The sequence below is a fragment of the Nycticebus coucang genome, chromosome 9 (assembly GCF_027406575.1).
Source record: "Nycticebus coucang isolate mNycCou1 chromosome 9, mNycCou1.pri, whole genome shotgun sequence".
Lineage (NCBI taxonomy): Eukaryota > Metazoa > Chordata > Mammalia > Primates > Lorisidae > Nycticebus > Nycticebus coucang.
The window spans coordinates 61,056,688-61,081,528 of record NC_069788.1 but is presented as its reverse complement, the minus strand read 5'-3'; the positions used below and the strand labels follow the sequence as shown (position 1 = coordinate 61,081,528).

Here is a 24,841-nt window from a genome sequence, read left to right as displayed (position 1 = left end):
AAAGTTTTTGAGATAACTCAGATAGTTAAAGAGGCAGAAAAGAAGAGAGAGAAAGCAGAACGTTCACTGTCAGAATTATGGGACTTTATGAAGCGTTCCAACATACGAGTTATAGGAATTCCAGAAGGGGAAGAAGAATGCCCCAGAGGAATGGAAGCCATACTAGAGAATATTATAAAAGAAAATTTCCCAAATATCACCAAAGATTCTGACACACTGCTTTCAGAGGGCTATCGGACCCCAGGTCGCCTCAACTCTAACCGAGCTTCTCCAAGACACATTGTGATGAACCTGTCCAAAGTCAAGACAAAAGAAAAGATTCTGCAAGCTGCCAGGAGTAAGCGCCAGTTGACCTACAGGGGCAAATCCATCAGAGTGACCTCAGACTTCTCTAATGAAACTTTCCAAGCAAGAAGACAATGGTCATCTACCTTTAATCTACTTAAACAGAACAATTTCCAGCCCAGAATTCTGTACCCTGCTAAGCTAAGCTTCAAAATTGACGGAGAAATCAAATCATTTATGGATATAGAAACATTGAGGAAATTCGCCACAACAAGACCAGCTCTACAGGAAATACTTCAACCTGTTCTGCACACTAACCACCACCATGGATCAACAGCAAAGTAAGAACTCAGAAATTAAAGGACAGAACCTAACCTCCACACTGATGCAAAAGATAAAACTAAGCAATGGACTCTCACAAAATAAGATGAATAGAATACTACCACACTTATCAATTATCTCAATAAATGTTAAGGGCTTGAATTCCCCACTGAAGAGACATAGATTGGTTGACTGGATTAAAAAACACAAGTCATCCATTTGCTGTCTGCAAGAAACACACCTGGCTTCAAAAGGCAAATTAAAGCTCCGAGTCAAGGGTTGGAAGACAATTTTTCAGGCAAATGGAATTCAGAAGAAAAGAGGAGTTGCGGGCGGCGCCTGTGGCTCAGTCGGTAAGGCGCCGGCCCCATATACCGAGGGTGGCGGGTTCAAACCCAGCCCCGGCCAAATTGCAACCAAAAAATAGCCGGGCGTTGTCGCGGGCGCCTGTAGTCCCAGCTGCTGGGGAGGCTGAGGCAAGAGAATCGCTTAAGCCCAGGAGTTAGAGGTTGCTGTGAGCTGTGTGAGGCCACGGCACTCTACAGAGGGTCATAAAGTGAGACTCTGTCTCTACAAAAAAAAAGAAAAGAGGAGTTGCAATCTTATTTTCAGATACATGTGGATTTAAAGCAACTAAAGTAAAAAAAGACAAAGATGGTCACTTTATATTGGTCAAGGGAAAAATACAACAAGAAGACATTTCAATTCTAAATATTTATGCACCCAGTTTAAATGCTCCCAGATTCTTGAAACAGACCTTACTCAGTCTGAGCAATATGGTATCTGATAATACCATAATAACAGGGGACCTTAACACTCCTCTTACAGAGCTGGACAGATCCTCTAAACAGAAATTAAACAAGGATATAAGAGATTTAAATGAGACCCTAGAACAACTGTGCTTGATAGACGCATAAAGAACACTCCATCCCAAAGATAAAGAATATACATTCTTCTCATCACCCCATGGAGCATTCTCCAAAATTGATCATATCCTAGGACACAAAACAAATATCAACAGAATCAAAAGAATTGAAATTTTACCTTGTATCTTCCCAGACCATAAGGCACTAAAGGTGGAACTCAACTCTAACAAAAATGCTCGACCCCACGCAAAGGCATGGAAATTAAATAATCTTCTGTTGAATAACAGATGGGTGCAGGAAGAAATAAAACAGGAAATCATTAACTTCCTTGAGCATAACAACAATGAAGACACAAGCTACCAAAACCTGTGGGATACTGCAAAAGCAGTTTTGAGAGGAAAATTCATCGCTTTAGATGCCTACATTCAAAAAACAGAAAGAGAGCACATCAACAATCTCACAAGAGATCTTATGGAATTGGAAAAAGAAGAACAATCTAAGCCTAAACTCGGTAGAAGAAAAGAAATCTCCAAAATCAAATCAGAGATCAATGAAATTGAAAACAAAAGAATCATTCAGAAAATTAATGAAACAAGGAGTTGGTTTTTTGAAAAAATAAATAAAATAGATAAACCATTGGCCAGACTAACGAGGAATAGAAAAGTAAAATCTCTAGTAACCTCAATCAGAAATGATAAAGGGGAAATAACAGCGATCCCACAGAGATACAAGTGATCATCTCTGAATACTACCAGAAACTCTATGCCCAGAAATTTGACAATGTGAAAGAAATGGATCAATATTTGAATCACACCCTCTCCCTACACTCAGCCAGGAAGAAATAGAGCTCCTGAACAGACCAATTTCAAGCACTGAGATCAAAGAAACAATAAAAAAGCTTCCAACCAAAAAATGCCCTGGTCCAGATGGCTTCACTCCAGAATTCTATCAAACCTTCAAGGAAGAGCTTATTCCTGGACTGCAGAAATTATTCCAAAAAATTGAGGAAGAAGGAATCTTCCCCAACACATTCTATGAAGCAAACATCACCCTGACACCAAAACCAGGAAAAGACCCAAACAAAAAGGAGAATTTCAGACCAATCTCACTCATGAACATAGACGCAAAAATTCTCAACAAAATCCTAGCCAATAGATTACAGCTTATCATCAAAAAAGTCATTCATCATGATCAAGTAGGCTTCATCCCAGGGATGCAAGGCTGGTTTAACATACGCAAGTCTATAAACATTATCCACCATATTAACAGAGGCGAAAATAAAGATCACATGATCCTCTCAATAGATGCAGAAAAAGCATTTGATAAAATCCAGCATCCTTTTCTAATTAGAACACTGAAGAATATAGGCATAGGTGGCACATTTCTAAAACTGATTGAAGCTATCTTTGACAAACCCACAGCCAATATTTTACTGAATGGAGTAAAACTGAAAGCTTTTCCTCTTAGAACTAGAACCGGACAAGGTTGTCCTCTGTCACCTTTACTATTCAACGTAGTGCTGGAAGTTCTAGCCAATACAATTAGGCAAGACAAGGAAATCAAGGGAATCCAAATGGGAACAGAGGAGGTCCAACTCTCCCTCTTTGCTGACGACATGATCTTATACATAGAGAACCCCAAAGACTCAACCACAAGACTCCTAGAAGTCATCAAAAAATACAGTAATGTTTCAGGATATAAAATCAATGTCCACAAGTCAGTAGCCTTTGTATACACCAGTAACAGTCAAGATGAGAAGCTAATTAAGGACACAACTCCCTTCACCATAGTTTCAAAGAAAATGAAATACCTAGGAATATACCTAACGAAGGAGGTGAAGGACCTCTATAAAGAAAACTATGAAATCCTCAGAAAGGAAATAGCAGAGGATATTAACAAATGGAAGAACATACCATGCTCATGGATGGGAAGAATCAACATTGTTAAAATGTCTATACTTCCCAAAGCAATCTACCTATTCAATGCCATTCCTATCAAAATACCAACATCGTACTCTCAAGATTTGGAAAAAATGATTCTGCGTTTTGTATGGAACCGGAAAAAACCCCATATAGCTAAGGCAGTTCTCTGTAACAAAAATAAAGCTGGGGGCATCAGCATACCAGATTTTAATCTGTACTACAAAGCCATAGTGGTCAAGACAGCATGGTACTGGCATAAAAACAGAGACATAGACACTTGGAATCGAATTGAAAACCAAGAAATGAAACTAACGTTTTACCACCACCTAATCTTTGATAAACCAAACAAGAACATACCTTGGGGGAAAGACTCCCTATTCAATAAATGGTGTTGGGAGAACTGGATGTCTACATGTAAAAGACTGAAACTGGACCCACACCTTTCCCCACTCACAAAAATTGATTCAAGATGGATAAAGGACTTAAATTTAAGGCATGAAACCATAAAAATCCTCCAAGAAAGCATAGGAAAAACACTGGAAGATATTGGCCTGGGGAAAGACTTCATGAAGAAGACTGCCATGGCAATTGCAACAACAACAAAAATAAACAAATGGGACTTCATTAAACTGAAAAGCTTCTGTACAGCTAAGGAGACAATAACCAAAGCAAAGAGACAACCTACACAATGGGAAAGGATATTTGCATATTTTCAATCAGACAAAAGCTTGATAACTAGGATCTATAGAGAACTCAAATTAATCCACATGAAAAAAGCCAACAATCCCATATATCAATGGGCAAGAGACATGAATAGAACTTTCTCTAAAGACGACAGACAAATGGCTAACACACACATGAAAAAATGTTCATCATCTCTATATATTAGAGAAATGCAAATCAAAACAACCCTGAGATATCATCTAATCCCAGTGAGTATGGCCCACATCACAAAATCTCAAAATTGCAGATGCTGGCGTGGATGTGGAGAGAACGGAACACTTTTACACTGCTGGTGGGACTGCAAACTAGTACAACCTTTCAGGAAGGATGTATGGAGAAACTTCAAAGCACTCAAGCTAGACCTCCCATTTGATCCTGCAATCCCATTGCTGGGCATCTACCCAGAAGGAAAGAAATCCTTTTATCATAAGGACACTTGTACTAGACTGTTTATTGCAGCTCAATTTACAATCGCCAAAATGTGGAAATAGCCTAAATGCCCACCGACCCAGGAATGGATTAACAAGCTGTGGTATGTGTAGACCATGGAATACTGTTCAGCCATTAAAAAAAATGGAGACTTTACATCCTTTGTATTAACCTGGATGGACGTGGAAGACATTATTCTTAGTAAAGCATCACAAGAATGGAGAAGCATGAATCCTATGTATCAATTTTGATATGAGGACAATTAATGACAATTATGGTTATGGGGGCGGAAACAAAGAGGGAAGGAGGGAGGGGGGTGGGGCCTTGGTGTGTGTCACACTTTATGGGGGCAAGACATGATTGCAAGAGAGACTTCACCTAACAATTGCAATCAGTGTAACCTGGCTTATTGTACCCTCAGTGAATCCCCAACAATAAAAAATAAAAAAAAAAAGTTAAAAAAAAAAAAAGAAAAGAAAAATCATTCCAATGTAAGGCAATTCAAGATGGTAATATTAGTGGATGTATTTTAAGTTAATTGTTTGCAGAAGGGTTTGCCTTCGAAACACCAGAAATTACTGCTTTAAATCAATAGACAACAAACTATCACTGTGTCAGGTAAATTGGAGCACATAAATAGAATAAGAAACAGCCTTGCCTACAGTCTAAAGAGAGAAGGGGCATCTCCATGAAATGAGCAGAGAGCAGCAACTAACAAGATGCTGATTCTGTGACCCCCAAATTAAGTCAAGCACATAATAGAAAATAGTTCCTTCAGGAATAGATAGGTTGCTGCTTGGTAAAGAAGAGATTTTTTTAGATGAAAGGAAAAGCATGGGATGAGAATTAGACATATGAGGAGAATGTGAAACAAAGGGGAAATGTGAACATGTTTCAATGATATAAAAGGAAATGATTTTCCAGGGGACAACCTAGTTTCACAATTATTTTATTACTTTATTGTTCATATCCCAGATCAAAAGTAGCTTTTTAAAACTGGTTTTAAAAATTTATAAAAGTAGTTTAGTTATAAGGTAAATTTTTGCCTCTTTCCCACCTCCCTGCCTTTTACTCAAGGGTAAGTATTGTATTTCTTCTACACAATTCTTCTGGAAATGTTAAAAATACACACACCCACACACACAGAGTATATACGTGTCTCACTCTCTTTCCCTGGCTAGAGTGCAGTGGCAAGATCATAGCTCATTGCAACCTCACATTTCTGGGCCCAAGTGATCCTCCTGCCTCAGCCTCCTGAGTAGCTGGGACTACAGGTGCTTGCCACAATGCCCGGCTAGTTTTCTATTTTTAGTATAAACAGGGTCTCATTCTTGCTCAGGCTGGTCTTTGGTCTTGAACTTGTGAGCTCAGGCAATCCACCCACCTTGGCCTCCCAGAGTGCTAGGATTACAGGAATGAGCAAACACTTCCAACCCCTAGGATTTTTAAAAATAGAATCTTAGCAGTTCAAAATTTGCAAAATATATTCAGAAGGGAAAAAAAAGGCTATTTTATCCCTCAAATGACATTATTTTTTACATGGTATGTTTCCTTAAAAGTCATATCATATGGAAAAAACATGAGGATTGTTACTGAACAGAAAAGGGAAAACTAAGAAAGATATGGAAATACTTGAATACATATTTGTCAACCCTCCAACACTATCTTCTTTCTTGTATGTCATATGGACCTAGCCAAAGTGGTATGACCGACTATCATTTTATGGCCTGTGAAGGTCCCTACATTTTGCTTTTAGAGCATGTGGGCCTTTTACATGTTACCAACTAGCACATTATTGGTAAGGCCAAAGAATAGTCAGACTGACAGGTAGTCTGAGCTCTGGGCTAAGCCACACCATAAACTGTTCAGTCCCTAAACTGTTTTGATTCTTCATTGTTCTTTAATTTCCTGTGATACAAGAAAGAAACTTCCCAACTTATTCCTCATTGACCAAAAGGATAAAATCTTTTTGTGAAAAATATCTTCCCCACCCCCACTTTGGTTCTTTATGTTCCATTTTCTTCCAAGATAGTATCCAAATAATTGTAGAAAGGCCTTGAGATTTTTGCCTATTTTTAGTTCTCAAAGGTGAAAAATATTTTTTAAAAGTTCACGTTTGGGTTAGAAGGAACATTTGTCATCTGTTCATAAAGGTGGCTGTGACCTTAGTAGATACTTCCATTAATACCTACTTTGAAGAATGAGGCAAGGCTGTGCAACCCTGTGGACGGCAGTTTTGGATCCATTATGAAGACTGATAGGAGAAACCATCACCTTTGGTTGTACATGTGTTGTCCTTCCATAAATCTTAGTCTGTAAAAGAGAATAAATGAAGGGGTGAAATCCTCAAGCTTGAATCAAAGGCAGATAGGCCATTACATTTTCTTTCTTTACACCTTAGAGGTTCACCTGGACCCCTATCGAACGTGGTGTCCTGTCGCAGACTGTCACACAGTGTGCTCTGTTGTATCGCGTGACCCAGGACAGCCTGTGCTGGTGGAATGCCCTTCTTGCCACCTGAAATTCTGCTCATGTTGCAAGGATGCTTGGCACGCAGAGGTCTCCTGTAGAGACAATCAGCCTATTGCCCTGCCAACAGAGAACAGGTAAGAAGGAAAACTTTGTCTTTGGGATTATTTGCTAGTTCTCTTAGAACAGCGATTCTCAACCTGTGGGTTGTGACCCCTTTGTAACAATGAAAATACATCATGGCCTTAGAAAGGTTGAGAACCACTGTCTTAGAAACTCAACATATATTGCTTGAAGAAGGAGTTAGTTTATAATGATATTTAGAGATTGGTCATTTTCTTGCAGAACTTCCCTGAGAAATGTGTAAGCATTGGTAAGTTGTTCACAAAGAATAGCAAAAAAAGCATTTCTAAGAGGGATTCTAAAATCTTCCAGATTTTGCTATAATTAGAGTTTGCATGGGTTTTATATTCTCTTGGGGTAGAGAGGTACAATGGTCTACTAATTCTCAGTAGGAAGTCATGGTTTGTCCTCAGCTATTTATGGAGATGCCATGTCTGGCTACCATTGGCATATCTTGTTCTTTTTGCTTGCTAAGTGAGATAGATTATTTTCTTACCTGACTAAATTGCCAGTTCGTGAAGTGTGCCAATCATATCAGAAAGAACACAGCAGTAGAAACAACACCCCTACAGTGGAGTACAGTCTTAAATTCTTAGGTGATATAGGGAGAGAGAGTATTAAGAGTATTCTCTCTTAATACTTTATGTTCCGAAAAGACAGTGCCAAGGTCAAGATTGTGTTATGATGAGAAGCAGTTAAATCCGTACCTTTTAGAACAGTAGGTTTTTATGGCAGAGGCAGGGCCCAGAATGAGAGACCTCTGTGTTTGACCCCTTGCTTTGCTTGAGGCTATGGCTGTTCTTCATGGCAAGAACAAAATACCAGTGTTGTATTCCAGTTGGCTTAATCTCCCAGTGCCCTCAGAGTGTGTAGAACCAGTCTTTGGAATACTTATGCTACCTTGTTATGTTGCTGCATTCCAATCTCAGAACAAGCAAATCAAGAGAAAGGAAGATCTGATGCATACGGCGATCATGTGCCCTGGTAGCCAGACTTTAACCAGTGCTGCCTGCATTGTCACTCCCACAGCAGTAAGCTTGCTGGGATCACGGTGTAGTGTGAAGGACGCAGAAGAGAGGGGATTGACGTTGCCACTTGGTACCTGTGTGTCCTCATGCAAATCACTCAGCCTCTACCAGTCCGTTTCTCATTCTAAAAACAACAAGGAATTAAGATACACATTGAGAAGCCCTTATCTGAAATGCTTGGGGCTAGAAATGTTTTAGATCTCATATTTTTTTCAGATTTTAGAATATTTGCACTATACACTTAGCAGTTAAATATTCCTAAAGCAAAAATCCAAAATCTAAAATACTTCACTGAGCTTTTTCTTCTTCTTCTTCTGGTTTTTTTTTTTTTTTAGCTTCATGTCAGAACCTAAAGAGTTTTTGATTTGGGGATTTGGGATTTTTGGAATTAGAGATGCTCAATCTGTACTGACTATCTCACCAGTATAGAAGATAGAAGGTTATTGCTGGTACCACATCCAATAATAGACCTGACGACACTTTGTGAATTGGATGTCTCTGTGTGCTGGTGGTCATTTAGAGGCACAGTAGCTCAAATGTAGCCCAGTGCTATTGGTCCTTCCCTCCCACTCCAATTTGTGTAACTACTTCTTTTCTTTGCCCCTTTACTCTGTGAGCTTGTACTGGTCTATTCATGTGTTCGGAGAAGGTCTTTTCAGTAATATTGGACATTTATTTTAAAGTATTGACCACTGAGGCTCCCTTCTCCATTTGCTTAATGAACAAACCATCAGATAGATTTATCTATGCCTGGTTTGGATCCTAAGCTAATTTCTCTCTTCCATAGCCAACTCTTTGCACTTCTTATTCAGGCAATGTGTGCTCAGGAAATGAAATATTTGAAAAAATAATGAGTTAAGTCAGCTGTGGAAAGTGTAATTATAAAATTTACTCAAAGCCAAAACAAAAGATTCCTTCTTGAGTTACCTGCACCTCTAATAATCTCTGTCTCTCCTGTTTACCCATACTGTGTTCTTTGGACATAAGTTAAGCATAGGTATTAAGAGTTTATCCCTGTTCATGACCATGAGCTAAATGCAATTTCTCATCCATTTTGTTTTCTAGGGCCCTCTTTGGGACAGATGCAGAAGCCCCCATTAAGCAGTGCCCAGTCTGCCGGGTTTATATCGAACGCAACGAAGGCTGTGCTCAGATGATGTGTAAGAACTGCAAGCACACATTTTGCTGGTACTGTCTCCAGAACCTGGATGTAAGTTCCACCTGCGAGAGTTTTATCATATGGTCTTTCTTATACTGTATCCAAACACAGCCAGTATCCTAGAGGGTGTGCGATAAAATATAGGTTACTTTTGTCCTGCAGAAGGAATTTATTTTTCTTAACGAGACTTCCTAACCCTGCCACTTTAGATATCTATAAAAACCTCTTCTGATTACCCTAGGTGCATCACTTTAGTTTTAAAGGCAAGCTTTTTTTTTAGGGGTATGCCTTACTTTGGGAACATTGTCTTACTCTATTATGGAGATAATTATTAGTGTTTTAGTTTTATATAGCTGTTGTTATGAATTGCCACAAACTTAATGTGTTAAAACAATGCAAATTTATTATGTTATAGTTCTGCACATTGGAAGTCTGACATAGTTCTTTCTGGGTTAAAATTAATGGCTGGATACGCAGACTTCAAATGTTGAAATATTCCTTCCTGGGAGCTCCAAAGCAGAATTGGTTTTCTTGCCTTGTCTACCTGTTAGAGGCTGCCTGCTTTCCTTGGCTTGTGGCTCCCTTTCTCCATCTTCAAAGCCAGCAATATTACATCTCTCAGGCCCTTCTTCCATAGTCATGGCTCCCTCTCACCACAGCTAGGAAAAGCACACAGTCTTTAATAGCCCATGTGATTAGATTGAGCCCATCTGGATAACATAAGATAATCCTACCATCTCAAGGTCTTCCATTTAATCGCACCCACATGGTAACATATTCAAAGTTCTGGGGGTCAGGCTGTGGACATCTTTAGGGGGAAAATTATTCTGTCTACCACTAGTGGGTTGTTTTCTTCTTTTTGAATGTAAAGGAATAAAACTATTCGAATCAGTGGTATTTCTTAACTAACTCTCTTCTCTTTCTCTCTTTCTCATTCATTAGCGTGACAGTGGTATTGCTTCTTTTTTGTCAATGCTCCCTTTCCAGATCTAGGGGTTTGGCCTAATCATTATTTTCCCTCACCATTCACAAAGCAGGTCTCCTCAAATTTAGGTGCATCTTCATTCATCCTTGTATGAAGGACAGTGGTAACTTCAGAGTTAAAATGTGGTCTGAAGGCTTGCTGATGTCATACTCCCATTCTGGTCTTTTAAAGTTGAGCATAGCATAAGTTGTTTATAGATATTCCTTATTTTGGCAGTTTGGACCTATAAAGTATGTCCGTATCAGTATAATCCCTCCATCATGGTTGAGTTGCCATTATTTTCTCAGCTTTTCATTTTTGTCACTTGGTTTGCTTTAATTTGATTTGTGTGGTGCTTTCGTATCAGAAACACCTGGTGAACATGAAGCTAATATGTGATGTCTACTGGCCACCACATGCCTGATTTTTAACTGGAAATTAGATAAGTTATTTAAGATGACATGAATGAATAAGAATTTTAATCAGCTTGATCTCAGCATTTGAAGATAAGCATCTCCTTACAGGAATAAGAAAATGGATATTTTTAGAGTGTAGAAGTTTGGCTCAGGTAGAAAGAAATAATTTTCATTTTTTAAAAATTGATTTATTGTAGCTTTTTATTTAATTTTTTTTGCAGTTTTTGGTCGGGCTGGGTTTGAACCCGCCACCTCTGGCATATTGGGCTGGTGCCCTACTCCTTTGAGCCACAGGTGCTGCCCAATTTATTGTAGCTTTTTGAATTAAAATTACATTTTATATTTAAGACATATAATTTTAAATGAGTGATATTCTGGATGAGGATATAACTGATTATATGCCACACATACATTAAAAATGAAAAAGAAATATTTTTTGTTTTCCTTCAGGTTTAACCAGAATATTAATTGAGTTCATATCCACAGGGAGACTGAGCCCATGAGGTTCTCTTTAGGAGACCAAAGTATAAAGGAATAAATATGTGCACCAGATCGCCGTCCTTTGGCTGAAACATGTTTGGGGGATGGCATTGCAAAGAACACACTGTTCTGTCACTCGTACTGTTCTGGTACTTGAGATGAAATGGTGCAGATGTTAAATGGCTGGATGCGCGGACTTCAAATGTTGAAACATCTTTTTCTGGTCACTGTGTTTCAAGATCCCATTTTCTCTGTTTTACCCAGAGGCATTGGCTTGTTAGTAATGATGTTTTTCTCTAGGCAAGTGGAGTTCTGCATCAGATGGTGCTGTTGATCTCTGTTTATAGGAAAGTCTGATACTGTGGGGCCAGGAATGGGGTGATTGGTGTTGTCTAAAATCTAAGCATGAGGCAGACACCAAATAGATTTTTGAGTGTTGCTGGAGCGTGAGTTTGTTTCTGCCTTGATCCTCATCCCTGCAGTTTCAGAGGACGAGATATTCTCAGTCATCTGCCTTGGAATCCTTTTCCCATTTCTACCTTGGATACTTGTTCCTTTTACTTACTTATCCCTTCTCTCTCCTGTGATGTCAACTTCCACTCTCTTCTCTCTGAACATATCTATGCATTCAACTGTGTCCCACTTAAATATGAATTAACCTTTTTTCAAGCCTACCTCTTTTCCTTACTACCCCTCTATTTCTCCTTCCCGTAGAAGCCCAGCTTCAGAAAAGCCTCCTCACCTCTTGCTGTTGACATGTGCTATCTCCCAGTCATTGCAATGTGCTTGGACTGCCACAGAGTCAAACCCTGACTGCATTCTTTCCTAGGTTTGAGGGGGTTCTTACCAGTAAAATCCAGTGGATTTGAGAAATGAATGAATGAATGAGAAAGAGAGAGAGTCGGTTAAGAGATACTGTTGATACCCATCTGTATCTTACTGAGATTCTCTGCTCCATTTGACATCTTGACCCCTTCCATTTCAGTGATCCTGTCTCTGCTGGTTTCTCATCTACCTTTCTGGCCAAATCTCAGTTCCCTTTCCAGGCTCTTCCTTGATCCATTCTTTTTTTTTTTTTTTTAATCATAAACACATAAATCCTGTATACATTAATGCATTTATGGGGTACAATGTGTTGATTTCATACAGAATTAGGAACGTTTACATCACACTGGTTAATGTATACCTCATCTTGTTTACTCAATTGTTAAGACATTTATACTCTATGCTTAATAGATCCGAGGTGTACCCTTGCATTATGCACTGTAGATGTGATCCCACCATTCATCCTCCCTTGATCTGACCTACCCCCTCCCCTCCCAACCCCCCCTCCTCCCTCCTTCATCTTGGGCCATAGTTGTGATCTGTTCTTCATATGAAATGAGTGATTATAAATTGGTTTCATAATGTACTGATATTGGATATTTTTTTCTTCATTCTTGAGATACTTTACTAAGTAGGATATGTTCCAGCTCCATCCATGTAAACATAAAAGAGGTAAAGTCTCCATCTTTTTTAAGGCTGCATAATATTCCATGGTATACATATACCACAATTTATTAATCCATTCTTTTTTTTTTTTTATTGTTGGGGATTCATTGAGGGTACAATAAGCGAGGTTACACTGATTGCAATTGTTAGGTAAAGTCCCTCTTGCAATCATGTCTTGACCCCATAAAGTGTGACACACACCAAGGCCCCACCCCCTTCCCTCCTTCCCTCTTTCTGCTCCCCCCCCCCAACCATAATTAAAGCCTCTTTGCTTCTCAGTCTATACCTCTCCCTAAGTAATCGCAGTCTCTCCTATGGTTTTTTCCATCCTGTGTGTACTGAGGCCCAAGTCATTTCTTCACAATTCAGATCTATGTAATGAACTGCTTTTAAATAGTACTGTTTTGATGCCTCAACTTCTCTCAAGTTCAACGTGTTCAAACTTAACCATCTTCCCCCAAAAAATCCATCTCTGTTGACGTTTCTCTTGACAAAGGCACGGCCTTCTTTCTACCCATTTGCTTTCCCCTCCTCTGTGATTTCTTCTCACCGTTTCTCCATCTAGTTATTTGCTCTTTTGATATCTCATGACTATAACTTCCTCTTCTTCACCCATCCTCATTTTCTCTCTCTTGGTTTGCCGCCTCTCTCATGACTTCCAGCCACCTCTCTTGTGGCCTTCTCATTCCCATCATGCCTCTACCAGAGCCACTGTTCCAAGATAATTGGTCAAGTCATTACTCTTTTTCATAGAATGAATCAAGAGTCACATTAATTATGATGTTTTCACTCAGTGACTTGCAAAACTACTCAGATATCCTAAAGATGATGGGCTTGGAATTCATAGGCTTGCTTCCACTAGGTGAACTGATTACTGAAACTGCTCTCTCTGTTTTTCAGAATGACATTTTCCTCAGACATTATGACAAAGGACCATGCAGGAATAAACTCGGCCACTCGAGAGCATCAGTGATGTGGAACCGAACACAGGTACTCTGACCTTCAAAGGAGCATGACATAAACCAGCATTGTGATGGCTTAAACAGCCCAGCTCTTCATGCTTCCCACTCTATTCCCTACTTATTCTTGCCAGCATGGGAGGTTCTGGAGGGTTCTGGGGTGGGGATAGAGAAAAGTAATGGGGCAGCCACCTGAATTCACGAGTACAATCTCCTTGAGGACAGTTGGGGGCACAGGGCACCAGGGCAGCCAAGCAGTTAAGAGTGACCTGCAGAGTGTAGGTGGGCATTCTCCCATCTAAATCCCTTTCTTCTTAGTGAAGTATCTCAAGAATGGAAGAAAAAGTATCCAGTGTACTCAGTACTATTATGAAACCAATATATAACCACCCATACTTTCAAATGAACAATAAAACACAACTATAGCCCAAGATGAAGGCGGGAAGAGGAGGGGGAAGGTAGGGAAAAGGGGAGGTTGGATAGAGGAAGGGTAATTAGTGGGATCACACCTATGGTGCATATTGCAAGGGTACATGTCAAATCTGTTAAGTGTAGAGTATAAATGTCTTAACACAATAATTAAGTAAGTGAGGTGAAGGCTATGTTAACCAGTTTGATATAAGCATTCCAAATTGTATATAAAATCAGCACATTGTACCTCATAAATAAATTAATGTATACAGTTATTTAATAAAAAAATTTAAAAATCCCTTTAAGGCATATTAGCTATCCAAGGCAGTGCTCTAAAACCCAGTGAGCACCCGCCAGGCTTGGATCCCTCTGTTCATGCCATTGTGTGTTTATGTGGCAGGTTCAGAGGGGGTCATGGTGTATTTTTAATAATGTTTTGTATTTATTAAATGCTACATTCTTTTTGATGGTGTAAATGCTAATATCCTAGTCCTCATTAGTACCCCTAGAGCAGTACAGTCGAGGAAACTCAGGTAGAAAGAGAGCGAACATTCATTATTATATTGGTCTTGCATCAGCTCCAGTTAGCATTTGGTTTATTCTCACCGTCAAGTCAGTCCTTGTGTGTCCCTGGTTTGTATGCAGTTCAGACCATTGCTGGGTACTGGCTGATAGCTCCCATATAAATGTAACTGTGTTATATGCTTCAGGTGGTGTCTTAGTCATTCTTACTATACCAATTGACTGTAAACAGGGAGCTCAAATAACAGAAATTTATTTCTCACTGTCTAGAGGCTGAGAAATCTGAAGTGTAGGTAGCAACCTGGTGAGGGCTCTCCCACTGGTTCCAAGATGGCCAATTTCTTCCATGTCTTCACATAATAGGAGGCCTAGAGGCAGGAAGCAAGCTCTCTGATGTCACTTCTTATACAAGCACTAATCCCATCATGAGGATCCTGCCCCTATGCCCTAAATTAACTTCCAAAGGTCCTATTGCCAGATGCCATCACTTTGGGGATTTAGACTTTCAACACATGAATTTGGGCAGCAGGGCACCAACATTCGGTCCACAGCGGATGATGTAGTTGGAATAAGTATACATATGGAAAGATTTAATTGCTGAAATATGCTTTTCTTCTAAATTTCCAGGTGGTGGGGATTCTTGTAGGCTTGGGCATCATTGCCTTGGTGACGTCTCCCTTGTTACTCCTGGCCTCCCCGTGTATAATCTGTTGTGTCTGCAAGTCTTGTCGGGGCAAGAAGAAAAAGCATGACCCATCTACTACCTAAAGGTCTCCGTGTTCATGCACCACAGATGTCCTGAGACAGCACAGTGATAAAGCCCCTCTTAGTGATCTTGCCTCCTTCTCCTTGCCAAACTTTGGAAGTGCCTCTGTGTCCAGACTTTGAATCTGCCTGCCAGCCTTCTGTGTCAGAAAAGGCTAAGTCTGGACTCACTGTGGTCCAGGCTGTGTCTATGGAGCATGTTGGGAGCTTCGGGGTTGCTTGAGAGGAACTAACACATCATCATTTTATCATCCAAAGGATCCCACTGGACTTTCAACTTCCAGCCAAAGTCAAAGAACCTGAGTGAACATTTGATATAATAAACGTGTTGTCACGGTTAGCAACATACAAGATAACTGAGAAGCTAGACTCTGTTCTGTGTTGATTTGACCACCATGAGAGACACCGGGGAAACCCAACGTAGGAAGGGATGGTTAGGACTGCAAAAGGAGAAATTCTCAGAGCTGTAAAGCAGGCTGCTTATCATAAGGAGTCGATATGGTGGTTCTGCCTCTGCTGGCTACTGAGTGTGCTATTCCCAATGTTCCTACAATGACTTGGCAGAAACACAATAGGTTTCTCCTTGTGTGATCTCAGCTTTAAGCAGGAGAAACTGCTGTGCAGAGGGAGTTGTCCTTTCCCAGTAAAAGGGTTGCAGCTTGTTAAACAATATGGTCTAATTTAGTGCCTCTCCCTTGGCAAATGTAACTTTTCTAAGGCGTCAACCCATCTCATAAAGCTGGTAGCTGTGGTCTATGAAATTGTTTCATATAAAATATGGGTAGAGTGGTAGAGGGTCAAAACCTTTGTCATGGGTAACAGGGAACATTCTTGGGCTCTGTGTTCACACACCCAACAGGTTTAAAATTGGACCTAAGAGTACAGGTCTAGAGTTAATATTAAAGTCTGTAGGTACATCTAAAATCCAGATGACTTGCAGCATACCTAGAATTTCTATCCATTGGGCATGCATGGGTATACCAATAGTATACACAAAATAAAGGTTTACATAAAAGCCTTCTGTGACTAAAATGGTTTGTTGTATACATCACCCTGAAGATGTTTTGCATATTATATATGTGAATTTTGGTTGTAAGTTCATAACTTACCCAGGGGTATAGACTCATAACTCTTTTAAAATTATACTTAGGATGATATCATGCCATCTCTGTTTGTAAAAACACTGATAGATAATCAAGTTACTTACATGTTTTCAAACACAATTCAGAGCAGCTCTCCTCAGTATAATTTATTATTCTCTTTCTGCATCTGTTAGGACAATTCGAATACTCTATGTATGTAAGGCATTGATAAAACAGTAATAATATGTGAGAAATAAAATGGAAATGTTTTATATATATTAAATATTTTGGTTTTATGTCACCTCATTGTGACATATACTGTTAGTCCGATTTGAATAAACAGGTTTTGAAAAGACAAACCTTTTTCTCCAATGACAGGATAGTATAATTGCCTGGTGCTTCACGAGACCTACACTAGATGTTACTGGAGAGTTCTTGAAGCCAGGGATACCACATCAGGAACTGTTCAGGGCCTGTGATATTTTTTGAGGTAACTGGGTAACTAGATGATTAATTGCTGCTATCCCAGATGACACTTTGCCTATGTAATGGGATGTATGTTAAGTGGGGATGTGTGTATTTAAGGAACTTCAGTTTACATGTGTATATCAATGTCTGATGTTATGTGTAATACATCTACCAGTCATGTACATTTTTACTTAACAGTTTGTATAGAGCAATAGGTCAGAACTCTGGGAAAACTTTTGAATGGCAACCAACCAAGATCATTTTTAATCATTTATTAGATATTTCGTAATATTAAGTGTCTTTGTTTCCCTTTGAAACTCTAAACACTTCAGAAAAAAAAACCTCGTATCAGTATATTTCATAATAGTACAAATATAAATGTAGATACATTTGAGTAGTTAATTTGCATTGTCTCACACATAGCCTACTGCCTCATTGCAGGTAAAGGGCATCTATAACTGCTCAGGGGATCACAGGAACTGAACTGAAATTGGATTTTTGTAACAAGAATGTGACAGTGGCAATGTACTCCTCCATTAGTAAACTCTCTAAATTTGGTTCCACAAAGAATCAACAGGAGCTGTTTCAAGTACTCTAAAATGTTGTGTTATCAAAAGAAGAGTTCCCAGAATTTGAGGAAAGATGGAAGAAAATACCTATGCTATTTCCTTGGCATTTGTGAAGGAATTTGCCTTTTTGCAGAGATATTATAACAGAATTAACTACTTTCTTGGGGTGGCAGGGCTAGCTAGGGAGTGGGGGGTGGTTTGTGAAACCGAGTTTAAATAATTGGATTTAATTTTTTTTTTAAATATTGAAAAGTGCCTGAAAAATGGTAACTTCTTCCTTAAATAGCTAAATGCGTGTGAGATTGTCACAAACAACAGGAACAGGTTGATAGGTTAAACATATCTCTTGTGCATCACAGGGCACGATGAATGCAGATCCAGAGACTTTGTTTACGAAAGAGAGGGCTGACAACTTTGATAACAGAGTTTGATATTTTTGGTTTAGATAAATGACCAGTGAAAGAATTAACCTTATCTCCTTTCTTGGTCTGCCAGTTTATCCTTTCCTAGTAATTCTCTTTCTGTATTCAGAGGAAATATGGGTCTGCATAAAGGATGTTTGGATGTGGCAGCAGAAATCTTTTTGTGTTTGGTGTAGTACCGCACAGTCCATTTGAAACAGAAATCAAAAGTCTGCCAACAGATTGTAATCTGGGTGTGATAACCCACTATCCAGATATCCCATGGGATATATTGGCACAACACCTACCCATTGCCCCCCTCTAGGAAATTTTCTCTTCTTACTAGGTGAGAAAGTGAGGAAGAAAGCCATATGGAAAGACATGTTAGAATCTTAGGCCTCCTATTTGTTCATGCCGTGGGTATTTGACTTAAAATCTGTATTTTGAAAGAGACCTTTGAAAAACCAATAACTGCATGTGAATTTTCTTATAGCCTGCATCATGAAAATCTTACCTCTTCAGGTTTGCGAATTTACATGTTTGTTTGAATGTAAATCACTGTTTCTAGGAGCCCCAAGTTTTTTATTAAAAATTATTTGGAATCTAAGGATGTGTTCCTTTAGCTTTCCCCACACACTGATTCTAAAAGACTTTTCTTTCTGTTCATAGATGGATGCCTTTATGTGTACAGAATCATATCTGCGTGTGTAGCTTTAAGGACAATTTCAGAAATGCCTTAGAGGAATGACATTTTTCTAAAGCTGTTGCAACTTATATCCATAGGCTATTACATCTCATGTTGAGTCATGATCCAGGAAATGTTGTTCTGTATTTAAGAAAGTGCTGTTATGTTATATTTTTCTAATTCTTTGGAAGGAAAATAGCTGTTTTAGTCTCTAGCCCCAATGTGAGCAGAAAATCAAGCGTGTTAACCTTTGTTACGCTGCACAATTCTAGGACACATTGAATTTTATCCTCCAAGAACCAACTAAATCACTATTAAATCCTAGGTTGCAAAACGTGTGGAAATAATTCTTGCTACTTTCTTAAAGAGGGCAAGTGTACTGCCTTTATTTGTGGCCGTCTTTCTCGTCTGTGTGATATTCCATGTGGCCAGTAGACAGTAATTGATCATTATCCGGAAAAATAATAAATCATACGGGTGTTTGATTATTCTAATATAAACTGCTGCCAGGTGTCAAAGCTTTCAGTTCTGCAGAATAGAGGTTGGACTAAAGGCCTTATGTTTGCTTTTTACCATTTTTAAGAAAGGATTTACATTAGAGCGTTAAGGTCATTTCCATTCGATTGGTATTCAAGGCAGGACTCCCAAAAGTTGAGTGCTAGGAGTAAGTTGACAACTAGCACTGTGTTTCTGGAAAACCGAAAGCCCTATACCGTTGATGCCTTTTTATTAACTTGTTATGTGCTTCTGAAATGATACCTGAGTACAAAGGTTTACAATTGAGTTATTCAAATTTTGTTGCTTTATCATTCAGTTTCAAAGAAATAAGATCATTTTAAAACATTCTTGGGTTATGATCTGTTAATGTCCTTAATAATCTCCTAGAATACCACCATTATTTCATTTTTAAACTGTGGTTATTGTTTACTAAACTTAAATTCACATTCCCAAAGAAATAGCGAGTGAACCATTTTATATAGCAGTGATTTTACAATGCCCTGACCAGCAAACTTGTTGCAATGTAAGTTAATAAATGCTCCTCCAAATCACTAGATTTATAATTAGATTTTTAAGTAATTCAATTATTTTTATTTGTTAGATGATGAGTGTTATTTTTCTTTAGACCCCAAAGATAATATCCAACTCGACATTATATGAAAGAGATGAATTTCTTCAAATAATTTGTTCATTGCAATTATGTTTGTATATTTTTACATAAACTAAAGAACTTTAAAGACCAATCCTTTGAGATAAAATGAACAGATATTAGATTGATTTCATAGAGAAAGCAACATTTTGCGTTCATGTCTCCACAAAGGTCCTAGTACTGGAAAGTGGCAGCCAGAAGCAGAATGCTGGCTTGAAAGTATGTTAATCCTCTTGCATCAGCCAGTAATTCTCAGCCTGCCTTCACTCCCAAATCTGTGAGTCCCAAGGGAACATGCTCCCCTCTCAATTACCTGCATCAGTCAAGGTAAATGTAAGACAGTAATTTATTGTTCCAAATCATCATTTAAAGTCTATGTTTTGGTGTTTCTGACAGCAAAGGGCAGAGCAGCACCCCCTAAGGTCAAGTCCTATTGCTCCCTGGGGTTCAACTAGAGAAAGACAGGGCATAGATGGTGATTCATTAAAGAAATAACAAGGTGATGTGCATCTGACTTGCTAATGTTGGAACCACAATTATGGCTGAATCTATATATTTACCCCAAATACCAATGTGCTTGCCTCTCCCTTACAAGTACAAATTTTATTCTCACAGGTTCCTTTTGATGTTTACAATCAAGACTCAAAGTGATCATTAACTCAGATCCAAATCCTTTCCTATGTTATTAACATTGCCAACTTGTACTCGAATATGTATTTGTGGCCTATCATTAAATAAATCAACTGATTGGCAATTTCAGAATCTAGAAATGAGTCTCTAAATAAAGCACTTAATTTCTGATGTGTATAATAAAGAAGTTGTGCTTTGAATTCTATTTTCTACCTTTATGATTTCTAATTTTTTCAGTGCCTTATTTGTCCTCAGTTTTGCTTTTTTTCCTGGAATTCAAGTTTTGATGAGAAGGAAATTATAATGTTAGTCATTTTATTTTATAGGTCCTTGACCTGGCATGATTTGAGGAGGTATATTTTCTTGGGGGAGAGGGGGTGAAGTAGATGGGTAGGTAAAGTTAATATTATTGAACACATTCGAATGAAATGAACATGAAAGTATTTTTGAGTAAGTTATAAGAATTCTAATTACTGATCAGCCTGGACTTATGTATTGAAGTCAAGCCAGTTCATTTAACTAAAAGCAAACAAGTCCAAAAATCACATACGGCCCTTCATGGCATGTCCTGAATTCCAGCCTGGCCCTGGGACTTTGGCACCATGAGGGCACGTGAACAGGGTGCTGGGAGAGGGACAGCAAGTCTGATGTCACCCTGGGCACAGAGCAAGCGTGCAGTGTCCTCTGTCTTCCCTGCCCTCTGTCAATCCAGGTGGTGTGATGTTGGGGACAGACACCCAACTTGCAATGAGATGGCTTCAGTTCTAGGCCTGTCTCTGCTCTGGAATAGTGGTGTGGTGGTTATCATTTCATCCCCATCTCAGGTCAGGCTTAGGAGGATTGGGCGAAATCCTGAAAGTCAAAGAGCTTCTAAATATTGTTCACTAGGGAGGTTAGAGGGGAGGGAGCCATTGAGTTGGGTGTGTTTGTGGCTATAAGTATGGTTGATCAGTTTTTAGCCAGATAATTGTCCCAAAAGAAGCAGAGAGGGCAAGGACAGGGCAGTCCTGAAATACATTTCAAGCTTCTGAGTGTTAAGGGGAATATGACCCTCCCCCCCTTAGTAAATGTACTGTCCTTTTAGATTTAAAAAAAGTCCTTTATGTCATTTTTTTCACAAAGAAATATTGTACAAAATAGTGGTCTCATTTAATGCTCAATCAAAATGGAATAGGTGGAGAGACAAATACAGAATTTCTATCAACACAATGATTTGGGGGGAAAGGTTTATTGTAAAAACTTGGCGTTTATACAATGTCTTATGGTATGCAAAGTATTTTCAAACATTGCCTTCTGCTCTTCACACTACTCGAGAGCGTAGATACTAGTATCTACCCCCAACTCTATACATGGGAGGTGAGACCCAGGGGCTAAGTGACATGGTCATCAAGCAGGTTAACGGCAAAACTAAAGTTTAAACCCACATCTTGCATGAACCAGCTCAGGAAAATAATTAAAATTATTTTAATTTTAAAAAGCAACTTAAACAACATCTTTGGCAGGTGTAGTGGCTCATGCCTGTAATCCTGGCACTCCAGGAGGCTGAGGCAGGAGGATCATTTGAGCCCAAGAGTTTGAGATCAGCCTCAGCATAGGACAGACCCCTCCCTCTCTACTAGAAATAGAAAAATTATCTGGGTGTCGTATGCATGCCTGTAATCCCAGCTACTAGAGAGGCTGAGACAGGATCAGTTGCGCCCAGGAATTGGAGGTTGTAGTGTGCTATGAGGATGCCTCTGCCCTCTAGCTCCTTTTTTTTTGAGACAGAGCCTCAGGCTTTTGCCCTGGGTAGAGTGCCGTCACATCACAGCTCACAGCAACCTCTTAACTCCTGGGCTCAAGCAATTTTCCTGCCTCAGCCTCCCAAGTAGCTGGGACTACAGGTGCCCACCACAAGGCCCAGCTATTTTTTGGTTGTAGTTGTCATTGTTGTTTGGCGGGCCCAGGCTGGATTTGAACCCACCAGCTCTGGTGGATGTGGCTGGCGCCTTAGCCTCTTGAGCTACAGGCACTGAGTCTGCACTCTAGCTCCTGACGACAGAGCAAGAGTCTGTCTCAAAAAACCCAAACAACATTTTTATTACTTAAGTTTCTACAGGTCAGAAATCTGACCTGTAGTTGGGTTCTCTGCTTAGTCTTCCTGGGCTACAAATCAAAGTATCCATTGGGGCTGTGTTCTTTCTGGGGTTCAGGTTCTACTCCCTACCTCATTGGATATTGAATTCAGTCTCTTCTTGCCAACAATGGCAAGCCAACAATGAATGGCTGATTGAGTCTTTCTCATACTTTGTATCTCTTTGACTTCCTCTTCTGATACATCTCTAACTTCCATTATTTTAGGTTTTAAAGTGTACTACAGAGCATTCTGTTCCGTTTCTCTGCACTGTGAAGGCAAACAGTTTGCACAAGTGATAGAATCGGCATAAAGAAATCACAAACTCAGGGAAGAGTCAGTAATATCTAACTTCCTACAAGGGAACAGTTGATTAAACAGCTGATTAAAAGCCTGGTATAGCCAAGGAGTCAGCAGCAACTCTACTTCTGGCCGGCATCATTGGGAGGTCCACTTGGTCTATACCTTGGACAGATTTTCCCAAATGGACTGGAAGAAAACCTTATCTTTCTAAACAAATCCTCAGAAAATTTAGGATTGGATTAAATCTTGAGTTGGATTCAGGAAGGACAACTCGCTTCAAAGAGCTGGTTTTAAGTACAGGATGGTGTTTCCACTGAAGTCAGTTTAATAATAACGCATATGGACCCGAATTAACCAGTCCTTGCCCGTTTCTGAGGCACCTGCATTTCAAAAGTCAAGGTCATCACCTCTTCCCCCTTCACCACTCAGTACAGGAATACAGACCCTGGGAAAGTGCTTTAGATGTTTCAAACTACAACAGCCACACTTCTGGTTAGAAATAAAGGATTGGAGGGAAGTGTGAGAGCTTGATTAGTCTCGTATGGCCTTGGGCCAACTTATAATTTCTCTTGGCCTCAGTTTTCTCATCTAGAAAATTAGGACGTGATTGTTTTTTAGGTTCAGTTTAAATCTAACATTCTAAGATAGAAAAAATCTCCAGCCTCTCCTTCCTCTGTGAGCCCCATATGCATGAGAGTAGTTAGCACAAGGGAAATTCTCCTTGTCAGACAAAGATCTTATAATTACCAGAAGCAGCTTCTAGGTGCTAAATTATGGGACACCCCTGAAGCATGTGAAATATGTTATCAATTTACCTAAAATGAGCAAGTCAAAAAATATTTGAACTTTATGGTTTGCCTATAGCTCTTGATGGATAAAAAGATCTTTAGCAAAAGTTGCATAGGAGAATTTCCCAGGACACATTTCTTCTAGTACCTACATGAAAAATATCAGAACCTCAGTATCTTATTTGAAACACATCATGGACTATACTGGGTGTATCAGTCTAGGTGACTGGTTATTGATTAATTTTTCCCTCTCTCTGGGATACATTGCATATTCTGTGAACTTAAATTTGAGGCATATATATATATATATATATTAATCAGTAGTACATAGAACAGTGTGTGTGTATGTGTGAGTGAGTACAAAATAGAAAGGCAATTTACTTTGGTACAAAGAAATTTTTAATCATCTTAAATAACGAATTTTATTTTCAAAAGTAGAACAAAACTAAACAGTAAATTAAAAAATAAAATGTAGGCCAGGTGCAGTAGCTCACTCCTGCAATCCTAGCACTCTGGGAGGTTGAGGCAGGTAGATTGCCTGAGTTTACAGGTTCAAGACCAGCCTGAGCCAGAGCGAGACCCCATCTCTAAAAATAGCTGGGCATTGTGGTGGGCACCTGTAGTCCCAGGTACTCAGGAGGCTGAGGCAAGAGAATCACTTAACTCCCAGCATTTGAGATTGCTGTGAGCTGTGACACCATGGCACTCTACCAAGGGGGACATGGTGAGACTCTGTCTTAAAAAAAATAGAATTAAGAATAAAATGTAATGAAATATTCAATGAATGCTTTGAAAAGTTTTTGATTGTTGAATTAAAATGTGCTTAATTGTATTACTTAAAACCTATACTAAGCTGTTCTCACAGACCATTGCTCCTGTTTGTGACAAAATGTTTCCATGCTTTTAACATTTGAGTAATTTTGAGAGGTCATACTAAAACTCAATCCTAGTGTTTACATCTGATGTTACAAATATTTCTTTCTTTTTTTTTTTTGCTGGTTCAGTTTTTTTTTCTTTTTTTTATTGTTGGGGATTCATTGAGGGTACAATAAGCCAGGTTGCACTGATTGCATTTGTTAGGTAAAGTCACTCTTGCAATCGTGTCTTGCCCCCAGAAGGTGTAGCACACACCAAGGCCCCACCCCTCTCCCTCCTTCCCTCTCTCTGCTTTTCCTTCCCCCCCTCATGACCTTAACTGTCATTAATTGTCCTCATATCAAAATTGAGTACATAGGATTCATGCTTCTCCATTCTTGTGATGCTTTACTAAGAATAATGTCTTCCACTTCCATCCAGGTTAATATGAAGGATGTAAAGTCTCC

General features: G+C 39.2%; 1 protein-coding gene across 2 annotated transcripts in view; it reads left to right on the top strand.

Annotated features, from left to right (window-relative positions):
• The window catches only part of RNF144B (ring finger protein 144B), a 178,504-nt gene extending 158,018 nt beyond the window's left edge, over window positions 1-20,486 (top strand). For both annotated transcript variants that reach the window (XM_053600919.1, XM_053600918.1), the window contains exons 5-8: window positions 6,948-7,152; window positions 9,232-9,376; window positions 13,577-13,666; window positions 15,196-20,486. In XM_053600919.1, coding sequence (XP_053456894.1) covers window positions 6,948-7,152; window positions 9,232-9,376; window positions 13,577-13,666; window positions 15,196-15,336 — 581 coding nt within the window. In that variant the 3' untranslated portion in view covers window positions 15,337-20,486. The remainder of the gene's footprint in view (window positions 1-6,947; window positions 7,153-9,231; window positions 9,377-13,576; window positions 13,667-15,195) is intronic.
• Window positions 20,487-24,841: the final 4,355 nt, after the last annotated feature.